This window comes from Cololabis saira, chromosome 9, assembly GCF_033807715.1.
Source record: "Cololabis saira isolate AMF1-May2022 chromosome 9, fColSai1.1, whole genome shotgun sequence".
Lineage (NCBI taxonomy): Eukaryota > Metazoa > Chordata > Actinopteri > Beloniformes > Belonidae > Cololabis > Cololabis saira.
In genome coordinates, this window is record NC_084595.1 from 37,916,349 (window position 1) to 37,937,424 (window position 21,076).

General features: G+C 39.8%; 2 protein-coding genes across 4 annotated transcripts in view; both read right to left on the bottom strand.

Moving 5' to 3' along the window:
* The window catches only part of cltcl1 (clathrin, heavy chain-like 1), a 41,146-nt gene extending 35,741 nt beyond the window's left edge, over positions 1-5,405 (bottom strand). Inside the window, exon 1 of one of the 2 annotated variants that reach the window (XM_061729501.1) lies at positions 5,055-5,405. In XM_061729501.1, the coding sequence (XP_061585485.1) occupies positions 5,055-5,096 (42 nt within the window). In that variant the 5' untranslated portion in view covers positions 5,097-5,405. The remainder of the gene's footprint in view (positions 1-5,054) is intronic. The other variant, XM_061729502.1, reaches the window with a different exon arrangement.
* A 1,035-nt stretch (positions 5,406-6,440) lies between these two features.
* si:dkeyp-117b11.1 (B-cell linker protein) lies at positions 6,441-20,861 on the bottom strand. 2 transcript variants are annotated; one of them, XM_061730070.1, is made up of 19 exons: positions 20,744-20,861; positions 17,243-17,268; positions 17,093-17,127; positions 16,965-17,002; positions 16,441-16,534; positions 16,298-16,368; positions 16,148-16,196; positions 15,966-16,061; positions 14,455-14,483; positions 13,794-13,830; positions 13,545-13,623; positions 13,324-13,354; positions 13,212-13,248; positions 13,003-13,108; positions 12,831-12,868; positions 11,450-11,484; positions 8,685-8,753; positions 8,178-8,336; positions 6,441-8,064 (listed from the first exon to the last, which is right to left on the bottom strand). In XM_061730070.1, exons 1-19 carry the CDS (start codon positions 20,750-20,752, stop codon positions 7,948-7,950), a joined length of 1,155 nt encoding a protein of 384 aa, XP_061586054.1. In that variant the 5' UTR covers positions 20,753-20,861; the 3' UTR covers positions 6,441-7,947. The 2 variants fall into 2 exon arrangements, with proteins under 2 accessions (XP_061586054.1, XP_061586055.1); XM_061730071.1 differs by lacking the exons at positions 17,093-17,127; positions 17,243-17,268; positions 20,744-20,861 and having other exon boundaries at positions 16,955-16,994.
* Between the last annotated feature and the right edge of the window lie 215 nt (positions 20,862-21,076).

Below are 21,076 nucleotides of genomic sequence, written 5' to 3' on the forward strand. Positions count from 1 at the left end.
CATTTGGCATTCACAAAGAAAACAGTTCCTTTTTAAAAAAAGCTTTTCGCCCCATGTCATGTGTGATCATTTTACATGACCACATCAGAACACGTGAGTAAGACCTACAGAGAAACGACACTGTGATAATCAGCTGAAACGTAATGCACTGCTACTTCCTGGGACGCTGCATGGAAGTACAAGATAAAGGCTTCTTGAAAAAGGCCAAATAGAAAACCGGAGGGAAGATGGAGCCATATGTTGCATCTCTTCAAGACTGCCAAAATTATCTCTGGGTAGAGAAGGGAGGGATACCACAATAAAGATCGTGGGGAAGAAGATAAGGATAGGAGTAACTGAAAGAAACACAATCCCACATCCTGCTGAACACAGTGGGAGGATGGATGAGATGAGATAAACCAGGGCAAAAAAAAAAAAAAGAAAAATGATTTATGGATTTATATGAGAAATTAGGAAGGAAGGATGAGAGAAATAGGTAGGTCTGTTCAGAGTGGTTCCAGTAACACGGGCCTGTGGCAATTTACGGCTCAGGGTGGGGTGGACTGACTCACCAGAAGACAATCCTCTCTGCATTTCTTCTTAGCAGAAGATTCCAGACTGAAACCAGCACATTAGCTGCAGCCTACAGTCTCCACAGACCCATTAAGCACCTCTAGCAGTGCATCGCAGATGCATGCAAGTCATCCCCCCCTCAACAGCTGAGATTCTGTGTCACAAAAATCAGCATTAATATCACAATGACACCGGCAGTGGAGCCTCGATGACGGAAGAGCACCGAAAGCTTTTGGTGAGTCATGCGCTGGCTGAATCAGGGCTAGAGCAGTCGACACAAAATCTATTAAAAGTAAGTACTAAAGCAAAAAGACTTGCGTGTGTTGACTATATCCTTGGATAAGATTTAGAGAAAGTGGTGTATGTGGCTAAAAGGGGAAGAAGAAAGCCAGAACAAGTAAACATGTACACTTTCAACATTCACGCTGACGCATGTAGTGACAAATCCACAGATTTTTAATCACCTGACTTCCTTCAGTTATGGTGCAGGACAAAATTAAGACATACAGCCAAGTCAGCGGAGGCTACATGTAACGGGATTCAAGGAGATGTCAACCACCTCGTAGAATACAGAATCATCCCCTGAATGAAAACTAAAAGGTGTCATCTTTAGTGACTTTGTAAGAGGTTTACAGAGCAGAACCAAAGGGGAGAAATCAACAGGTAAGACTATTAAACAATGGCAACACAGACAGAAAGCCTTCTTTGCTTCCTCCACCTGTCTGTTCTTTCACCATCCCAGACAAAAAGATATTCCCTTGTCAATAAAGACAAAAAGCTTTGTAAAATAAGAAGCCTGGTGAAAAGATGCAGCCTGCTCACTCCTCAGGTTAAGGAGGAGACCTGAGCTCAGTGCAGGGCCCTCCTGGGGTTGGTAGAGGATGGTAATGCCCAGGACTGTCACTTAGGTAGGAGCACTGGGTGATAAAATGGGGAAAAACTGGGATAAAAATTAAAAAAAAAAAAAATAAGAAGAAAAGACATCTTATGACAACAACACTAACACACGTTAATAAAGAATAAAAAAGAAAAAAATAAGTTATCCATCCCATCTAGGTCCTACTTGAGATGATAAGTCACTGATCCCACTTTTTGTTACAAGTGATTTCTGTTGCCTTATCATTTTCAGTTAGCTTCTAGATGCCTCTTTTGCAAAGCATTTTAACAATTTTATAGCAGAGGGGTCAATAATCTGTAGAGAAATGTCTTCCTCGCCGCAGGAACACAGCAGTTCCTTGATTTTGCCGTCATTCCAGTGTCCTGTCATTTCTTTTTTTATGTTCGTGAATGAGAACTGTGATGATTTCTGAGAGATATGTCACACTAACATTTATTTACATGACCGCTCTGCTATGTTTCAGCCTCAATAGAATGTAAAAATCATACTAGCAAAGCAAGCGGGTGATGAGCTGTGCGCACTTCAGTATTTTGGACACAAACATACCTTTTTGATAAATGAGTGAACTTGATGGAGGACATTCCAAAATGTGCATAATCTCTGAACTGATTGCTAATGAGACTAAACTGCAGCGCCAAATAATTCATTACGAGCTTAACGACGGCCTATTTAACATTACTGAAGGATACAGATGCAGAGAGCTGTGTCCGTGACTGACTGCTCTTTCAATGCTTTGGTGATTTAGTTTTGGTGACTGCACACAGGCGCTCATCTTCACTGCTGCCAGCCAGCGCTGCAGTCACCGACGTGCTCTGCTGGCCCGCTCCGTCCTCCTACTTCCCATCCTGATGCAATTGCCAGAATTGAATGAGGCCCGTTTACCTCATCTGTCTATCAAAGACATCCTCTGGTTTGATACGGTGACATCATTCCCATCAACACAGGCAGCCGCAGAGCTGCAGGTTGGATGTTGCTAACACGACTCTGGGAGGACAATGTTCAAGAGCTTCAAAGCAGTTGCATGGAGCCGCTTCACTATGTATTCTGTGCGCTGGGGGACACACTGGTTGCAAATGACTTTCACTCTGTCATGCTTATTATGCAGAACTATTTTCTTAATCTTGCCACGGATCGATTGACTCAATTAATGGCTGAAGATCAAAAAGACCAGAGTAAATAAGCATGATAAATGTTTGCTTTAATCCACAGCTGCGGCCTATGGAGTGAGAAGGCTAACACTAGTGAAATCAGAGTTTTTTAGATCTTTAACTCCAAGCATTTCATAAAGGGACTGGACCATAACCCAGACAGCAGACATTGCTCTGTAAATGCCAAGCAACGAAAAAAAAAAAAAAAAAAAAAGCTAAACAACTTGAGGCCCAAAGTCTTGGGTTTGCAAATTCCAAGCATTTTTCACTCTGCTGGAGCCACCTATACTCACAGGGGGATACGACTGAGCCAGAGCTGGGATTTCACAGCAGAGGGGGTTCATAAACTAGCACTTTGCTTATCAGCATCATGAGGCAAAATATGCCTAAGTATTACAGAGAGATATGCGCTTTTGGGAGCAATTTGAACTAATGACCCTAGACTTTGCCGGGTACCGCACTCCATCAGTGAGTAGTAGTACAACTCCTCCGTCAGTCAATAGAGGAAGAAGCAGAGGAGGCTGGTAGGCAGTTTTTGCACTGGATAGAGGATCTTTGGCTGAAAAAGTGGGGCTATTGGCCAGAGAAAGGGAGCAGGGAAAGAGGGGGTGGGAACTCTGCTTTTTCTTTTTTTTTTTTCTCCTTCTTCTTCGACTGAAAGGCCATTTCACAGCCTGCTGTTACCATAACAACAGGCTACAGACCAGTGGAGGTGGAGGGGTGCGTCACAAACTTTCTCTTCTGGCTGCAGGACTCAGAAAACGACACAATTAAAAGTCCAAAATAGGGGGAAATGGGGGTGGGCTTGGTGGTAACAGTCCCACCACAGCAGCCCATGTGAGTGGAGGTGTAGTTTCAGCTTTAAATCAAGGTGTTAAAAAGGTACTTTGTGTTTTTAACTACCAAGACCCTACTGCAGGGGCGAAGATCCCGGGGGGGACAGGGGGGACAAGTCCCCCCCATTAGTAAAGCTGTCCCCCCCTAGAATAATTTGAGACAGAATTAATAATTTTGGAACAATGCAGTAGTATTTAGTAGTGATGCACCAAAATGAAAAATTGCGGCCGAAACCGAAATCGAAAATAATAATAAACAGTAAAATCTCATTACACTTAAAACAAGAGTCATCACCAGAAAAATAACTTATTTTAACAATTTTCACCTGTTTCAAGTAAATTTTCACTTGAAATAATTAGAAAAATCTGCCAGTGCGACAAGATTTATCTTATAAGCAAAACAATATTGTTCCACTGGCAGATTTTTCTACTTATTTTAAGTGAAAATCTACTTGAAACAGGTGAAAATTGTTGTTTTTTTTCCAGTGATTAGTCTTGTTTTAAGTATAATGAGATTTTTTTTACTAAAATGAGACATTTTAACTAGAAATAAGACAAATATTCTTGTTAAGATTTTGGGTTTTTGCAGTGTATTATGTCAGATGTGCTGTATTATTGCCACCTTCCACCTAATACCATTGTTTTGTATTACTCTAAGAAAGGTCTTCTGCCTGTTTGCGAGATAGAGTTGAAAATGTCAAAATGCTGTATTAAAGGAAGGCTAAAACTTTTATTCCTTGTCCCCCCCCCCTGGATTTATTCTCTAAAATGTTACTGTTTATTGTCCCCCCCAACAATGAAACGGGATTTTCGCCCCTGTCCTACTGACCAAAGACTACAGGCCCTTGCTGCCCTTGATGCAGATTGTTCTGAAGCTGCACAGATGCCCCCATGACGTGAAATACAAGTACAGACTTTTTTTTTTTTAAATCAATACAATATCCATGCGGAAATATGAAACAGTATGTCATGTAAGGCTAAGTTATAAAAGGCCCCATCTGAGATTTTTAACAACTGCATGTCTCAACACACAGGACGGTCATATTGTTAATAAGTTGTGGTGGGATTTTGGTGAGTTACGCCCTGCTGAGCGCAGAAACAAACACATCATTCCCCCGGGTTAGAAGCTGTAAAAGTGGGAATATGTTGCTGCAGGATGTGACAGCAACATGGCAGCGACAAAAAAGCTTGCAGGCAAAGTGCGCTTGGCTTTGGCGTCTCCGCCGGCCGGGTCGCAACAGCTGAGCCGAGGACCGAAACGCCGCAGTCGCATTTGATAATGACAGCGGCGTTTCCCGGCCGGCGGGCGGCGGGCGGAGCTGCGGGCGGCGGGGGGGCAGCTGCGGGCTGTCCGCACGCACCGCTCCGCAGTGGAGCCCTGCACAAGCACACTGTTCAATTTTCACAAGTCATCATCTGCCCAGCGGGAGAAAACTAGGCCTGTAGCTATATTGAGCACCACCCCTGCAGCCCCCATATTTCAGATTGCATTTAAATGCGACATGTGTTTTTTGTGTGTGTGTGTGTGTGTGTGCGCCTGCAGCGACGCGGGCGCAGAGCGGACCCACAGATGAATGATGCGAAATTCATTTTTTCAAGGGCTGTTCTGTGCAAGCTTACCTGCAGATGCTCCTGAAATCGTATGGGTAGTATCTGAGCCATTTCTGGGTGTTTTTCTGTTGTTTTTCTCTCAGTCTGAAGAATCCGTGAGGAAGGAGAGGGGAAGGGGACAGCGAGAGAGACGAGGTGGTCTTCTTTTGATATGCGCCCCAAACGCACCCAGCAGAAAAGCCGAATTAAAGGACCGTGGCGTGCAGCCTGGGTGGTTTTCGTTTGTATCACACGAACCGAGTGACTGCTCCCAATCAGCAGGAGCCCCCCCACTCCCGGCGCTGAATTAAACACTCCGCACCTCCGCGGAGGAAACTAGTCCACTTTAACTACTATTGGGCCAAAGCGTCTCTCCCCGATGCCTCGTAAGGATAATGGGCTGTCCCGAAACGCCTCGTTGGCTTGATATACGCGATGGCTTGCGTTGCGTGACGTGTCAGTTGCTTTATTTGTTCCTCAGAGCTGTCAGATCCCGGTGGTTGAGTGTGTGGTGGTGTACCCCCGGTGTACCCCTCCGCCGCAGCCCCTTCCCCCTTCAGCCTGAGTTATGGTTCTGCGTTAAATCGACGGCGTAGGGAACGCGGCGACGCACAGGTACGTTGTGCGTCGCCGCGTACTTTACGCCGTAGGCTCTGCGTTAGTGTAACGCGGAACCATAAATCAGCCTTTCCGTTTCCACCAACTTTGAACGGGGCTCGTGACATCAAAATTACGCACACACACCTACGACACACATTCATCTTTTCCCGAAAAGTGGACTGCTGTATATGCATGACGCACAGGCCCAGAGAAACGCTGACGTTTTCAAATGTTTCCACAAGTAGCTGCATCTTTTGTGACTTGTGTAAGATTTGCCTCCAATTTCATGATTACTGGAACTGTTGTAGCCTATACACTGCTGAAAAATCATGCAGATTTTAATAATATGCTGACCCCAAAAACAATGATCACTTTGATCGTGATTTACGGTGAACAACTAAACATTCTGGCCATTTACAAGTGTTACATCTAGGTTCTTAGGGAATATGTTTGCACAAATGCTTCAAATTGTGTGCTGGTAATTTATATAAATCACCTCATCATACACTTTCAGTTTGTGGGGTTTTTGTTTTGTTTGTTTGGTTATTTCTTATTTCTTATTTCTTCCTGCCTCTCACCTAAAATGAGCTGGGATAGGCTCCAGCAGACCCCCGTGACCCCGCAAGGGATAAAGCGGGTAAGATAATGGATGGATGGATGGATGGATGGTTATTTCTTTAAATGCTTTCTTTCAAAAACCTAAAACGTTGTGCTTTAACAAAAGAAAACAACAAGATTTTCACAATGAGATATATTAACCAACTGCAATGATATAACAAAAGGAAAAAACACAGTTAAGCCAGGAATGATTATACACAATGACACATGTCGATTTATTATGCATTTTATGACCGAAAATGTCTGAAAATGCCAAAGGACATGCTGTAAAAATTTGAGATTTGATGATTTGAAAATGTTATAAACCCAATTATTCATACCCTTCTCGCCTTCTGCAAAGACGCAAAGCCTTGATTTGGAATCAGTCATCAATATTAGTGCAAACAGGCTTTTTGCATGTCTCTATGGGATTTTGGATGACTCCTTTGAGACAATCTACAGGTTTTATATGTTGGAAGACTGGAAGATGTATTCCGTCGGTCATTATTTTCCTCCAAAGGTTCAGGTTTTGAAGGTATAACTTTTAGCATCTGAAACACTCTTTGCGTTTATGATTCTTATCATTTGTATGTTTTAATTTTTTTTTTTATTATATACTCCTGGAGCACAAAGGTGAGAAAGAGGTTTTTGATGCTGGTCATTTAAGATGCTCCACATCCATCACCTGTATAAAAATGCTACCAGCAAGGTAATAGATACTCATTTACCCTCTTCTCATTCATGCAAATTCAACAACTGTAATCTCAAAACCTTTTTGCATATTCAGCCACAGGTGAGCTCTGCTGTATTAATGACATCATGTTAGAGCTCACAACAACATGAGATTTAACAAGTTCAGAAAGGTTTCCTGAATGTGCTTTTCCACTATTTTTAGGAGCATTCCTACCTGAATTTCATACGTCAAAGGTTCGATTCAGTCCTTGGAATGTATTTATTTTCATTGATGTGTCAGTTCATTTGTGTAAAAGTGGTAAAACCTTTAGATTAATATATGAAAAAAGAAGACTGTGTTTATATAAATACAGTAAATACATGGAAAAACAGAAACAAAATCAGGTATTCTTTTGTCTATATTGCACTGCATCGCGCTAAAAACAAATAATATTAAAAATGTAAAAGTCAACCAAGAAACAATACAGAGTTATGTATAAATTAAAAATGAGTGATTCATGCAGACCTAAATGGCTGTCATCAAACAATATGTAAATAAGAAGAAGAGAAAAACGTTTAGTAGGGAGTTTAACATATTAGGACAATGTATGTTTTTTTTCTAAGTGAGCGAAAAATAATGATTTGACCCTTTGACCATCATTTCTTCTCCGGGGGCAGGAACTGACTAAATGACTATTACATTAAAAAAGTGACACCGTTTCCTCTTCTCTTTCTGTTGGCTTGTGCAATATCCATTAGAATGATGACAAGGTGAATGTAAAAAAAAAATTGCTTTGTCAAAGCAAATGTGATCTCTAAGCTTTATTCTAGGTTATTGTCTTGCCATGGGGCTGCTGTGTGTGGGGAGTTTCAGCATCCCTGAAGTGTTTTCTGATGTGTTTCAGTACATCAAAATCTCCCTACTTTTACTATGACATGGATTATAGAAGTATGATTGCACTTCTGGGAGCCACAGTATTTTCATGCGGGAAATCCTTGGTTTGAACCTTTAAAGTTACGCCTCATGTCAACACTAACTAATCTAAATACATATTTAAGGGCGTACAGGGTGAGTTAAATGCGCACTGTGCTTGGCTTGACTCTTGCTGTCAATCAGAAGCAGTTGGTTATTCTTGTGGTAAGAAATCATGTCATCGAGGCTGGTGAAAATCTAAGACAGAGAGAAACAAAAGGACGATACACATTATCTTACAGTTCTAAGCTTCATCCCACCATATGTCTTTAATGGTCTCTCCCAACAGCACACTCCTTCTTTGCCCTCACCTCTTCGTTCTTCTTGCCCTCCTTACCGAGGGCGTAGCCCTGCGTATCTTCCAGGAAGCGGATGGGGATGTTGTAGACCTTCTGCTGGTAGAGCACAGCTAGCGTGAACGGCTGTCGGGTGCTCTGAGCCGTGCTTTGCCGGATGAGGAAGGCACCATCCTTCAACACAAATAAAAGAAAAGCTGGAAAATCTGCTGAATAAAAACTGTTGGAGGAAATACACTTTGATAGATCTGTGTCTGTCATGCAAAGTTACATCGTGGGAATGAAAAAGATTGAACACAGCAAAGATGACCTCAAAGTAGCTCATTCAGGGTCAGCTTTATTTTAATGTCAAGTAATTATTAAAAATAAAAAAGAGGCTTCCAGACATTTAAGAGTTCCTCAATGTCCTTGAATAGCTTTTGACTTCAGCTGTGATTTTGCCCAAGAAAGAAAATGAATGGTGGGGGAATTAACACGTCCATCATCAATGGTTTAGTTCACCATGAATGTATGTTGATTTACCCTGTTGACTCTTTCTAAGAGATCCTCAGCTGTCTTTCTGCCGCAGTCTCCAGCAAACCACTCTTTATCCTGGAATGTGACACACATCAAATATACCATAAACATTTACTCATGCACTAATGCATTTACTGATGATAAGTTTTAGTTATGCTACTTCATTATTTCAGTGGTAACCTGGGAATGTTACATCTTACTTTACTATATATACTGTATCTGTAAATTAAATGGTATTTTCAGCTAGGGGTGGGCAAAAATATCGATATGGCAATATATCGCGATACTTTGCCAGCCAATTTGATATCGATATATTTAAAAAAAATTAAATTTCAGACGGGTTGTAAATCCAGTACAACTTTATTGTATACATGAGCTTAAATCATATTGCTAATGTTAATTTAATATTATGTAAATAATATGAAAACATATGCAAACATGTTGTAACTTTAGCTTGTATAGTTACAATAAAACGGCATGGATATTTTGAATTACACTGTTTTGACTCGTACCATGAATTATCCCTATAATCTGATGTACGTGCAACTCAGATTTTAAGATGCATAATGCCTTTTTCAGTTTTCAGCAAACTATGTATAAAATCACAATATATCGCAAAATTTGGATATTGTAATATCGTATCGTGACTCAAATATCGTGATGTGAATCGTATCGTGAGGTCCTTGGCAATACCCACCCCTATTTTCAGGATGATCAGGTTTTAGACAAATATGATTTGAACATTTCCTATGACCGATGTTATTATATGTGTTTGCAGAAATTGTCAATTATCCATCCCTCTTTATATGAACTTCTGCTTATCCAAGATCGGCTCACAGGAGCAAGGATCCTTAGCAGTGGCCCAGAACGTCTCGCTCCCCAGCCGCCCTCTCCAGCTACAGAGGTGTTTACGGGGCAGCTGAGAGACCAACTCTCTTAAGATAAGATAAACCTTTAATAGTCCCACAGAGGGGAAATTTGCAACAGAGGGGAAATTTTCACTGGTCCTAAATCTGCTTCAGGGCTTCCTCCTGGTTGTCCTCAATGTGGAGGAGCAGCACATCTACCCTCCCAGATAACTGAACTTCTCACCCTATGTTAAACAGGGATTCCAGCCACATTCAATTCAATTCAATTTTATTTGTATAGCGTCTAATACAAAAAAAGTTGTCTCTAGGCGCTTTCCACAGACCCAGAACATGACCCCGAGCAATTATTACATAAACAATAGCAGGTAAAAACTCCCCTAGTGGGAGAAAAGCCTTAAGCCAAACAGTGGCAAGAAAAAACTCCCCTTTAGGAGGAAGAAACCTTGAACAGGACCAGGCTCATAAAAGGGGGCCCTCCTGCCACATTACGGATTAGGAAACTCTTCCTCAGTCGCATGTATCTGGGATCTCATTCTTTTGGTCTCTACCGACAGTTCGTGGCCATATGGTGGGGGTAGACACATAAATCAACCCGTAAACAGAGAGTTTGGTCTCTCGACTCAGCTTCCCTTCAACAAAACAGACTGATACGTGGTCCACATGACCACAGATGCTACACCTGCATATCTCACGTTCCACTCCTCTTTCCCTCGTGAATAAGATCCCCACATACTTAAAATCCTCCATTTGAGGCAGCACCTTGCTCCAACCCTGAGAGGACTACCCACCCTTTTCCAACTGAGAGTCATGGTCTAAGATGGGGAAGTGTTTATCCTCATCCACTTCACACTTCGCTGCACACCACTCCAAAGGAAGCTGAAGATCACAGCTCAACGAAGCCAACGGGGCCAAATCATCTTCAAAAAGCCAGATTCAAATCCTTCACCCACCAATCCAGAACTCCTCTACCCCTTCGCAATGTACCCAATGTACTTGAGTGTAAGCCCACTTCAGCTCCACGCCTCTCACCAAGGGCAACTCCAGAGTGGAAGAAAGTCCAGCTCCTCTTGACGAGATTACACTGCAAAAAATAAAAATCTTAACAAGAATATTTGTCTTATTTCTAGTTAAAATGTCTCATTTTTAGTCACAAAAAATCTCATTACACTTAAAACAAGAGTCAACAATTTTCACCTGTTTCAAGTAGATTTTCACTTAAAATAAGTAGAAAAATCTGCCAGTGGAACAAGATTTTTTTGCTTGTAATGAGAAGATAAATCTTGTCCCACTGGCAGATTTTTCTACTTATTTCAAGTGAAAATTTACTTGAAACAGGTGAAAATTGTCAAATAACAAGTTCTTTTTCAGGTAATGACTCTTGTTTTAAGTGTAATGAGATTTTTTGACTAAAAATGAGACATTTTAACTAGAAATAAGACAAATATTCCTAGTAAGATTTTGAGTTTTTGCAGTGTATCCGGAAGTGTTGAGGTGAGCCCGACTATATCTAGCAGGTACGGTTCAACCCCACACACAACTTCAGGCTTCTTCCCCACCAGAGGTAACATTTTGGTTGATGATCAGCACACCAATGCTCCTGCCTTGGCTCGTGACTTTGTTCGTGCTTTTGTTTGTTTGCTTGTTTGTGTTTGTGTAGTTAGTTTTATGCTTCACATCTTTTATAAATTAAACATTTAAGTTGTCAGAAATTGCCTTAAGATTGTGATCAAGTATGAATCAAAGAACATGTTTGTAAAAGAGGCCCCACAACTTTAAGCTTTTATTACATCAATGTGTGCGAAGTATTTCTGCTGACATGCTGTTTGATATTTTTAGTTTGGTAAACCTTTTCTCTTCCTCCACAACTGATAATGAAAGCTTCTGTGCAGACTCATGTCATACCTCATTTCCCGTTTGTTTAGTCGCTCTTGTGCCACCTTTAAAACAGATTGAAAACATATTACGGGTGTTTATAGTTGACAACTGAAAGAAAATGTTGATTGATGCAATGTTGAGGATATGTACTGTACAAAACATTGGTACTTCCTGTATTTTGGGCAAAGGCATGATGATAAATATTTGATTGTAGTGGGTCTTAATGTGAACAACAAAATCTAATTAATTTTTTATTCTTTGCTGGGATATTATTTACTGAACAAAAATGAAGCCAAAAAGAAATTAATAAATATGTGTGCTAGTGCTAGGTACCCCCATGATTTATTTTCCTGTGGATCCATTTTTGACTGCAAAACCTTGAATTAATCATTTCCTGTATCACTTTATCAGTTTCAAATGTCGTTGTGGAGGATTTTTCTCCCACCTTTTTCCACAGCATTGCTTCAGTTCATTAAGGCTTTTTGCTTATACACAGCTCTCTTGTGATCCTGCCACAGTATTTAAATCGGTTTGAGCGCTGGACTTTTGCAAGACCATTACAAAACCTACGTATATCTTTTTTTCAGCCAACCTGATGTAGATTTGCTGAAGTGCCTCAGATCATTGTCTCGTTGTATGAAACAGTTTCTGTCAAGCTTTAGCTGTCAGACAGAAGGCACATTTGCTTCTATATAGAGGAGTTTATGCTTGACTTAATGACTGCAAAGTAGCCACATCCTGTGGTTGGAGAGCCATCAAGAATCATCATCCCCTCACCACCGTGCTTGATGGGTATGAGGTGTCTCTGCTGTGCTTGGTTATTGTAAATCCCTGGCACTGGGCAAACAACTCCACTCTGGTTGTTCCAGAAGTCTTCTGATTTGTTTAGATTTATTTTTTTTCATACCTTTGTCATTCTTCCATGTAGTTTTCAGACATAAGAGGATTTATTTGAAAGGGTTGCTCCTAACCACTCCTGGGAATATTTGCAAATGGGATCTGCCTCACTGTTCAACCTGAACTTCGATTTGCTTAGAACTGGTTTTATAAGCTTTCCCAGACTGATGACCTTGTGATAACAGGCACACACCTGCTCCAGACACGCTAGCTGGCTGCATTTTTACAACATATGGAAACAATAAGGGGGTACTTTGGATTCTTTTTGGTTTAACTTTTGTCAAATAAATTATTGCACGGTGAAAAAAGTGCTATTGTTTGTCTGAGGTTGTATTTACCCAACACTAAGACCCACTGCAATGAGATTTATTTTATTTTCTTACTATTATGATACACACACACAATAAAACAACATATGATTAAAAGAGTAGATACTAACATTTACACAAGCTTGTACTATAATGAATTATCAGGATTCAAGAAGAAGAAAAATGAAAAAAATTGAGCTTACCAACATGCTTAATGTTTGCTACAGGAGTGTTTGGGGGGCTAAAAAAAAAAGTCAAACGTTAATTTGAGTCCATGCATTGTCTTTCATATGAAACACTTTGGAAATGGTTGTTTCAGTACATAAAAAAATGTTTAATTTCTCAAGTAAATGTTGTCACTGCATCCTTTGTTACCTTGGTTTTCCTTCTTTCAGGCTTGCTGGCAGGGGAGGCCTTACACCTGGAGTGGGGGGCGGCAGTTTGGTGGGAAATGACGCGCGTCTCTCGTCAGGTGGAAGAGCTGCAAAAGTATTATATCATTTTGAGCTAACTGGGTTCTTTTGATTGTGGTTTGTATAGATTTTTATTTTTCTTCATTGTTGTATGAAAAAGGAAATCCTGACCTGTTCTCATTTCAGCCATAGAGGGAAACATTGCACTCTGTAATAAAGATTTGTCTGCATTACTTTAAGTTAGAACGAAAGCTTAGCAGTAGAATATAGCAATTAAACTTACAGACTTAGCTCTGGGCACTGGAGGCTTTATTCTGTAGGTAATAAAAAATAGATTTATTTCATGTGTAAGGGCAGATAATAATGCATATAATATAACTACCAGATTTCAATTTCCATAAAGTGAGAAGGTATGCATAATATGCTGCACCAGGTTAGAGAATATCACCAACGGAACAGGAAGAAAGATAAAAGCTGCTTTGACTCAGAGTGAGCTGTTCTTACATGGGTATAGGCGTAGGAGCAAGTGCTGGCTTGGGACACGGAGGCATCCTAGCTGGCCCCCGTGGGGTAGGAGAACAAGCTGAGGAGCAGGGAGACACGAAAGTGTCATTCTTTAAAATCACTCTTTCCCTCACCTTGATATGAGATCTTATTGTTTGTCATTTAATATTCTAAACGGTGCTTGTGGGTTAGCACTGAATCATGAAATACATTTCTGCAAACTCATCATCAGCACCTCATGCAAAATACCTGCTTCTGGCTCCAAATACAGGTCATCGTTGTCTTCCTGAAATATAAAATGAAAAGTATTACAACAGCAAAAGCAGGCGGAGTGTTAACCGTTTTAATGATTTGTTGGATGCTTTTTTCACGTGTGTTATCGTCTTCCAGGTCTCAGCATTTCTGCGTTTCTAACTCCCTTGAATTTGCTTGTGAATGTGAAAGTAAACTTTTTTTTTGTTCTGCAGTGGACACTGAGCCCCGTTTGCTCTCGTATCAGTGCATTTAACTACTACAACTAATATATGTTGCAAGAGCTAGTGGACTGCTTAACCATGTCCTTATGAAACAATAGATGCTGAAACTGCATCCTCACACCACCCACACGGGAATAACAATCTCAGACTGGAAGTGCTGAGATGTCTGCAGACATCTGCAAATGGTATGTAGACAATGTATTTAAAAAAAAAAAAAAAAAAAAGACTGCTCATTCACAGAGCCATTTTTAGCTCTCTTGAAAAAATAATAGCAGTATCTTGAGTGACGCGCTCCGATACCTTGGCCTAATTCAATAATGGTATCAATGAGATTTTCCAACTAAGACTAGTACTTAATACTCTTATTTAAGTCTTTATGTAACCAATAACTTTCCATACATGAGTCATTCACTACAATGAAGGGTTAAACTCACCGGCTCTTCATTTGGATCCAGATACACATCTGTAACGCAGACAGAAAACAATTCTATTGAACTGCATTCACTATGACTCAATGAACCAAAGGAGCAATCTGAGTGTGGGGTTTTTTTTAAACACAACATCAGGGGTGCAAGGTCATTTTACGTATCTAATTATGTGCTGAAGCGAAGTTCAGCAAAGTATGGATATTTGTGGAATATTATAATACCTTTTTGTCATTATACTGTTGATTATGATAAAGACGCTTTCTCAGGAGTAACCATTTTTAAGTTATGAGTACGGTAGATAATTACACTTCACAGCAGCTAAAAGTATCAGAGGAAGTAACATCGATTTTCTTTTCTTTAAAACCAAAGACTACAACTGCAGAAGAGAATAATTAAAACCCATCAGTACATTTGATCACAGCTGAAGCTTCATTAGCTTCATGCAAAACCAGGTCAAGTCTAACCTTGTTAAATTGTGAAGCCCTGTACTCTATCTTCACTCTTTCAATATTCCAGGCTCAACATGCTACCGAGAAAAGCTAAGTCCAAGAATTTCATAAGGTTTGGCTGTCAATCTTAGATCAGTCATTTCACTACTATATTACCTGCACAGTATACTTCCATTGCATTGTAATTTCAACAGCTAGTAATTGCAAATATTGCATGGTTCACTCCACTGGGCTTACATCAAAGTCACACAATCTCTCTAAGCAAATAAAGCAGATTTCAGTCAAAAAATGAAAACATTTTTTATTATCTAACATGCAGAATATCCCATTTTTGAAAATGAGATATTGTGAGTTAAATATTTTAAAGAAGAACGTTCGCCTTTAAAAGATTCATAACCTTTCTTCAGATGTTAGAATTAGCACATAATAAGATAATTGGACAAGACAAACACAACAGAACTGATGAAGGTAAAGCTATTCCCCTTTTTAGCACCTTTAACCTACTGCGCATTTATTTCTTTGTTTTGTTTTCCTATACATCATGTGATAAGCCATGTGCTTCATCATGTGTTTCTACTGTACTACTACATTAAAAACCGAGGTTTGATGTATTCATAGATTTAGATAATCCATAATCTATCAATTTTAAAGAAACATCCACAGACTTCCAAAAGCTTTGCTGTTTCTGAAATAAGTTTCTACAAGGATGAGCACATAAGTTGCAACCCAGAATCACCTCAGTAGGTGGCACTCTCTTCTCTGCTTTAGTCACTGCTGTAAGCTGCTGCTTCTCAGCTGTGCTTTTTTTTTTCCTTCATTTTTTCTATTCCCAAGACATCCTCCAAAGAATACGCAGGTGCTACAGTGAGGCTTCGAGTGTGTGAAGATTTATAATAAAACAGGTGTTGCAATATAAGGGTTTTTTTTCTGAAAGCATTACAGAAAACACATATTTATGAAGATAGTACCTTGTGATTTTCAAATGCTCTCATTAAGGTTTAAGACATTTTTCTTCCTCTTTGTCAAAAACTCTTATTTTCTTTGTGATGGTGAGAGTGAATACCACACCTTCCTCTGCAGGGACTGGAGCAGGGGGAGGGCGGACCACAGGAGGAGGCATCATCTTCTTTCTCCCAGGCTTCTCATTTCTGTCTATCTCCGGAGCTGCAGAGGGGAAGGTGCAGTTGTTACAGGGTAAGGAAGCGGTTAAAGGAAAATGAAGGGTGGGCTTTTTAGATTACATGACTCACGCTTTTTGGCACTGGAATCATGGTAGAAATCCTCTCGCTGTGGATGCTTCTGCATGACAGAGATAAGATTATTTAACAATACAGGTAAGAGTAAGTTATAGCAGCTGATGCTCAGACTCACACACCCAGACTTCTAGGGGTTGTTATTACCGAGGGCTTGCTCAGTCGGGGTGGTGGAGGAGCAGCTTCCCTTTGCGGAACCGCAGGATTGGACGTCCTCTCTGCAAATAAACGTCATTTTAGGAAAAATGGTTATCTTTATTTTGAGTTAGATATCTAAACAGCCCTATTACCGAGATAGATGTTCTCCTGCACTTGTCTCTGTGGGACGTTAACAGGTGGACGCTCACAGGGAGGCACTTCATACATGTCACTCTCCTCATCATCCTGATTAGAGACAAAATAAGAAAGAGACTGAATTTAACGTTTCAAATATTAATAGTGTAAAACACCAAAATAAGGTTATTACAAATGATTACTCATGTTGCCATGAGATGGATTACCAGCTTCAGTAGGAAGGACAGGTGAGTGATGTGAGTGGAGAATATGAGCAACATATGCAAATAAGGGTTAAGCTCGCATGACTGAAAATCCTCTTTTAGCATATTGTTAGCAGCAGAATAGTATCATTTTCCAGGAAATATTTTCTATACAACAAAACAGTCTGTACTGATGGGTCAGTGATGGGCCAGAGATAAAAAATAACCTCTTACACAAAAACGTACCAGTAAAAACTAAAACGTCAGAACTAGTGATAAATGAGGTAATCACTGTATGTAAAAAGTGGGAAAAAATGATGTCCCTTACTCCTACTTACAAACTCATCCTGGGGCCACTCAAATCTTGCGTTGTTTTCTGTAACAGACGTGTACATTAGTGACTGGCACATGTGACTTGAATACACAGTAGAATACAATGTTTTTCTTATGGAAAGTTGAATCTCACCGGTCCTTCTAGGTGGCGCTGGAGGTCCAGGGTGTCTGAAATGAACAGGAGACACCAGGTTCAAACAATGCACTTCAGTTCAGCTCCACACACTATCATTCACCAAACAAACTGAACAGTTTAGGGTCGCTTCTTCGTCAATATACTTACAGGTTCTTCAGTTTTCCAAAGAAACTCTGAAAGACATCAGAAACATGGTGAAGCAAGTTAATAAGAGGTTTAAAGGGACAGAGAAGCAGGAACATCCAATGTATTTGGGTATCTGAGATCGTTGCACATGATGTGATTGCTCTGAAACTACATGTCTTGTCAATAATTATTTAATCCTCGTGTTTTATCAGCTTTGTCGATCAGCCTGATTCAGTGGCTGCTTGTTGAGGAAGGTCACAGATTGAATGGAGCTTTGTTTGGTGTGGACCGGGTTTGGCTGCGTAACACTCTTCTGTCAAAAAGATCAGGGTTGTTTCTACGAAACCCAAAGGTTTATGCAGAGGTGTCAAGTAACGAAGTACAAATACTTTGTTACCTTACTTAAGTACAAATTTTGGTTATCTATACTTCACTGGAGTAATTATTTTTCAGACGACTTTTTACTTTTACTCCTTACATTTTCACACAATTATCTGTACTTTTTACTCCTTATATTTTAAAAACAGCCTCATTACTCTATTTCATTTCGGCCTTTAAAAAAAAACTATCCAGTTAAATTGCTCCATCCGGATAGAGTGAATTTGGTTGTGGTTGTTTCAGATGTTCTTGTCCAGTTTTGTTCTTACATCCGTTCCCTCAGATTCCTGCAACTAAACTTGGATGTACATTCCAATAAAGTTTAGGATAAATGATAACATGCCTCTGAAGTTTGACTTTTTGCACCATTACAATACTTATAGGCAACTAGTCATCATATCTCCTGCTCTCTGAAACACATGTTAATGCTCAATTGTACACATATATGGTTCTTTAATATATTTGCATTATACTAAGATGCATTCATTTTCAATGGCTTTTGTCCTTAATGGCTTTTTTCCCCCTTACATTACTTTTACTTTTATACTTTAAGTAGTTTTGAAACCAGTACTTTTATACTTTTACTTGAGTAAAAAACTTGAGTTGATACTTCAACTTCTACAGGAGTATTTTTTAACTCTAGTATCTATACTTCTACCTGAGTAATGAATGTGAATACTTTTGACACCTCTGGGTTTATGTATGAAAGTCCCTGTATCGCATTTCTCTGTGAAAGGAGTTGTTATAAAGCAAGTTTATCGGATAAAGTTTAACATCTCTGGTTAAATTTATCAACGTCACTGGCCAGGTCTGTTTGAGCCAACTCCACGTGGAAGGGTAGAAAGCAGAAGAAACCTTAAATATACAAAACAATGTATTTATGAAGCACCACAAGTTCAACAATGACAGAAGAAACCCAGCTCTATCTGCTTTGCACTATTGCATATTTTTATAGCATCAGCTTTCAGCTGACAGACAGCTGAGGTTTTGAGGTTTTCATTTTGGGGTTTTTAGAATCATCTTAAGTTTGCCTGATTGGTTAAGTTTTAACCCTGCTTCCTGTCCTCTTTTTTCTGTTATGTTTTATATTTAAAACAACTTCCTGATTCATCATGAATGCGTTGATACTTGTGTGATAGACTTGTCATGATCATTAACTCATGTCTCATCAGCCTCTCTGTCTACACGGCGTCCTGCTTTCATTTCTTTCCCTGCCTGCTGTCTGTCTGTGTCTCTGTACTCATATTTCTTCCTGACTTCCTGCCTGTTTCTCTTTGTCTGTTTGGATTTAGATTTCTAAAATTCCCCTCTTAGGCAGTTTTGATTTCCATTAAAATACTTTATTATTGATCTTTCCTGCATCCCAGTCTTCTGCGTAAGGGTTCTTTACTCTTGAAACTTTTCTTCGTGAACTCAAAACAAAAGTCGTATTTGCAGCATTTTTTTAGTTGCCATTTCTGAGGGAACAAGAAAATATGTTAAACCTATAAAAACACGTATTTTTTCAGTTATTCAGACAACCCCATACATTAAATCCCACAATTACCAGATATGATTATCCTTTATAAAAGATGTCTTTGACTTTTGATCACTGCTGGTTTCATTCACAATCAGAGTAGAAGCTGAAGTTGAATATCAATATCCTTCACAGATAACTGTTCAGGTGATCAGAGAGCTCATCTGCAGTGTTAGGCAACTGTGACGAGCAGGAGGAGGAAATTAACACACGCACATCAAGTGGAATCAGGAAGTCCAGTTTTTCTCAAAGTGACAACCACATAGAGGAAGTGATGGTGTTTGGTAAATGATTAGAGGCCGATGAAAAAAGTAGAAAGAAAGCTAGTGTCCAAACACAGCCATGAAACATGTCAGGTAACAGTTGCTTTACTGTGGCGAGGAGCAGGTGAGCTGATAAGTGGGGACAGTAATACTCTTCTGCTGTCCATGACCTTATCTTAATGCAGCTATCGTCACATATTCCTCCGTTTTATGGTTGAGTGACGCTGAAGTGACACTGTTGTGCTGTTTGTCACCTGCAGTGCTTACGTACTGTAACCTGCTGTAGCATCTCTCCGATGGGAACTTTTAAGTGTAAAGTAGCGGAGGAAAGTGAGGCGGCAACAGGGAAAAAGGAAAAGTTATTCAGCTATGAAGAGAAATCTGATGTGAGCGAGGATGAGACACCCACCATCTAAACGGTTCCCTGATCACACAATAGGATTAGTGGTTCTTGTTATCATCCATGTTTTATATGAAGCACTTACATCTCAGTGAGGTGAAAATAAATTATCACAACTGCTTAGCATTCATTGTGAGGAAATAAAAGCAGTGCATGATTCAAGGTGAGGTGGGAGAGATTGTGTTTGTTGTAGTTCGAGTATATTCCCCCCCGTCTTACCTTTGTTTGCTTTGTTTTTTCATACAATGAACTCTTTTAAACACTTTTTATTTACAACCTGTATAAACTGTTCTAATAGGAAGGAAGAAACTGAGCTCATCATCACACAACACCTGTTTAACATCTGGAAATCACTTATCTGCCTCCATCTATTTAGAGAGTTCATGGGATTTGATATTGTAAAGATTATTTTTGTAACACGGTCACTAGACAAGTTAGGTTGAGCCGTGCAAAAATATACACCAACGTTAAAATGGTCAACTTAGTTTTTCCTTGCTTGAAATTTGGAGTATACATCACTAACACTCATGTGCTTGTGTCTAAAACTTATCATGTGGAACTGATCGCAAGATTTCCGAATATGTTGGAATTCAGCATGACATGCAAAACACCAGAATGTGCCACACAATAAGCCAGAACCAACATCATGTGAGATTCAAAATCAAGATCAAAATGCCTGACAATTTCATTAAAACCTCCCAAACTATCCTGTAAAACCTGGTTAATGGAAGATTTTGAGACAAAGTAAAGCCTTGTTTGACCACCTACCTAAAGCAAACATTTACCTTCACCTGATGTCTTTTTGTTTACTAAAACACTCCTTCATGATAATAACTTTAACAGTGTCGCTAACAGGGTTTTCAGAGGGTCATAACAATACCTGCTCACTTCCTTCTCACTCCACCTAAAGTTAACCAAGATCGTAAAGTAAAACATACATACAGTAACATAAAGGTCTACTTTACCATTGTCATGATTTGGAATCGAGTCTCGGCACTGAATTCGTCAAGAAATGCCTTTGTTTAAGTCCTGGATGCAAATGGTTGTAAAGCTTGAGAGCGTGTGATACAGTGAGAACATGAAGCAGCTCTGACTGGACTTATTTGCATTTCCTACGTGACGCAGAGAGATACAGTAAGCCTCATTCTGCAGCTGGACTGCCTTCCTCTAAATGAACCGCTGTGGAGCAGAGACATGGATGCAAATTTCCCTTCTACTCTAATTATAATGTCTCAGCCACAAATGTGCAAACTGTTGCTCCAACCCTAACCCTAACCAACATCAACACATTTTGCATT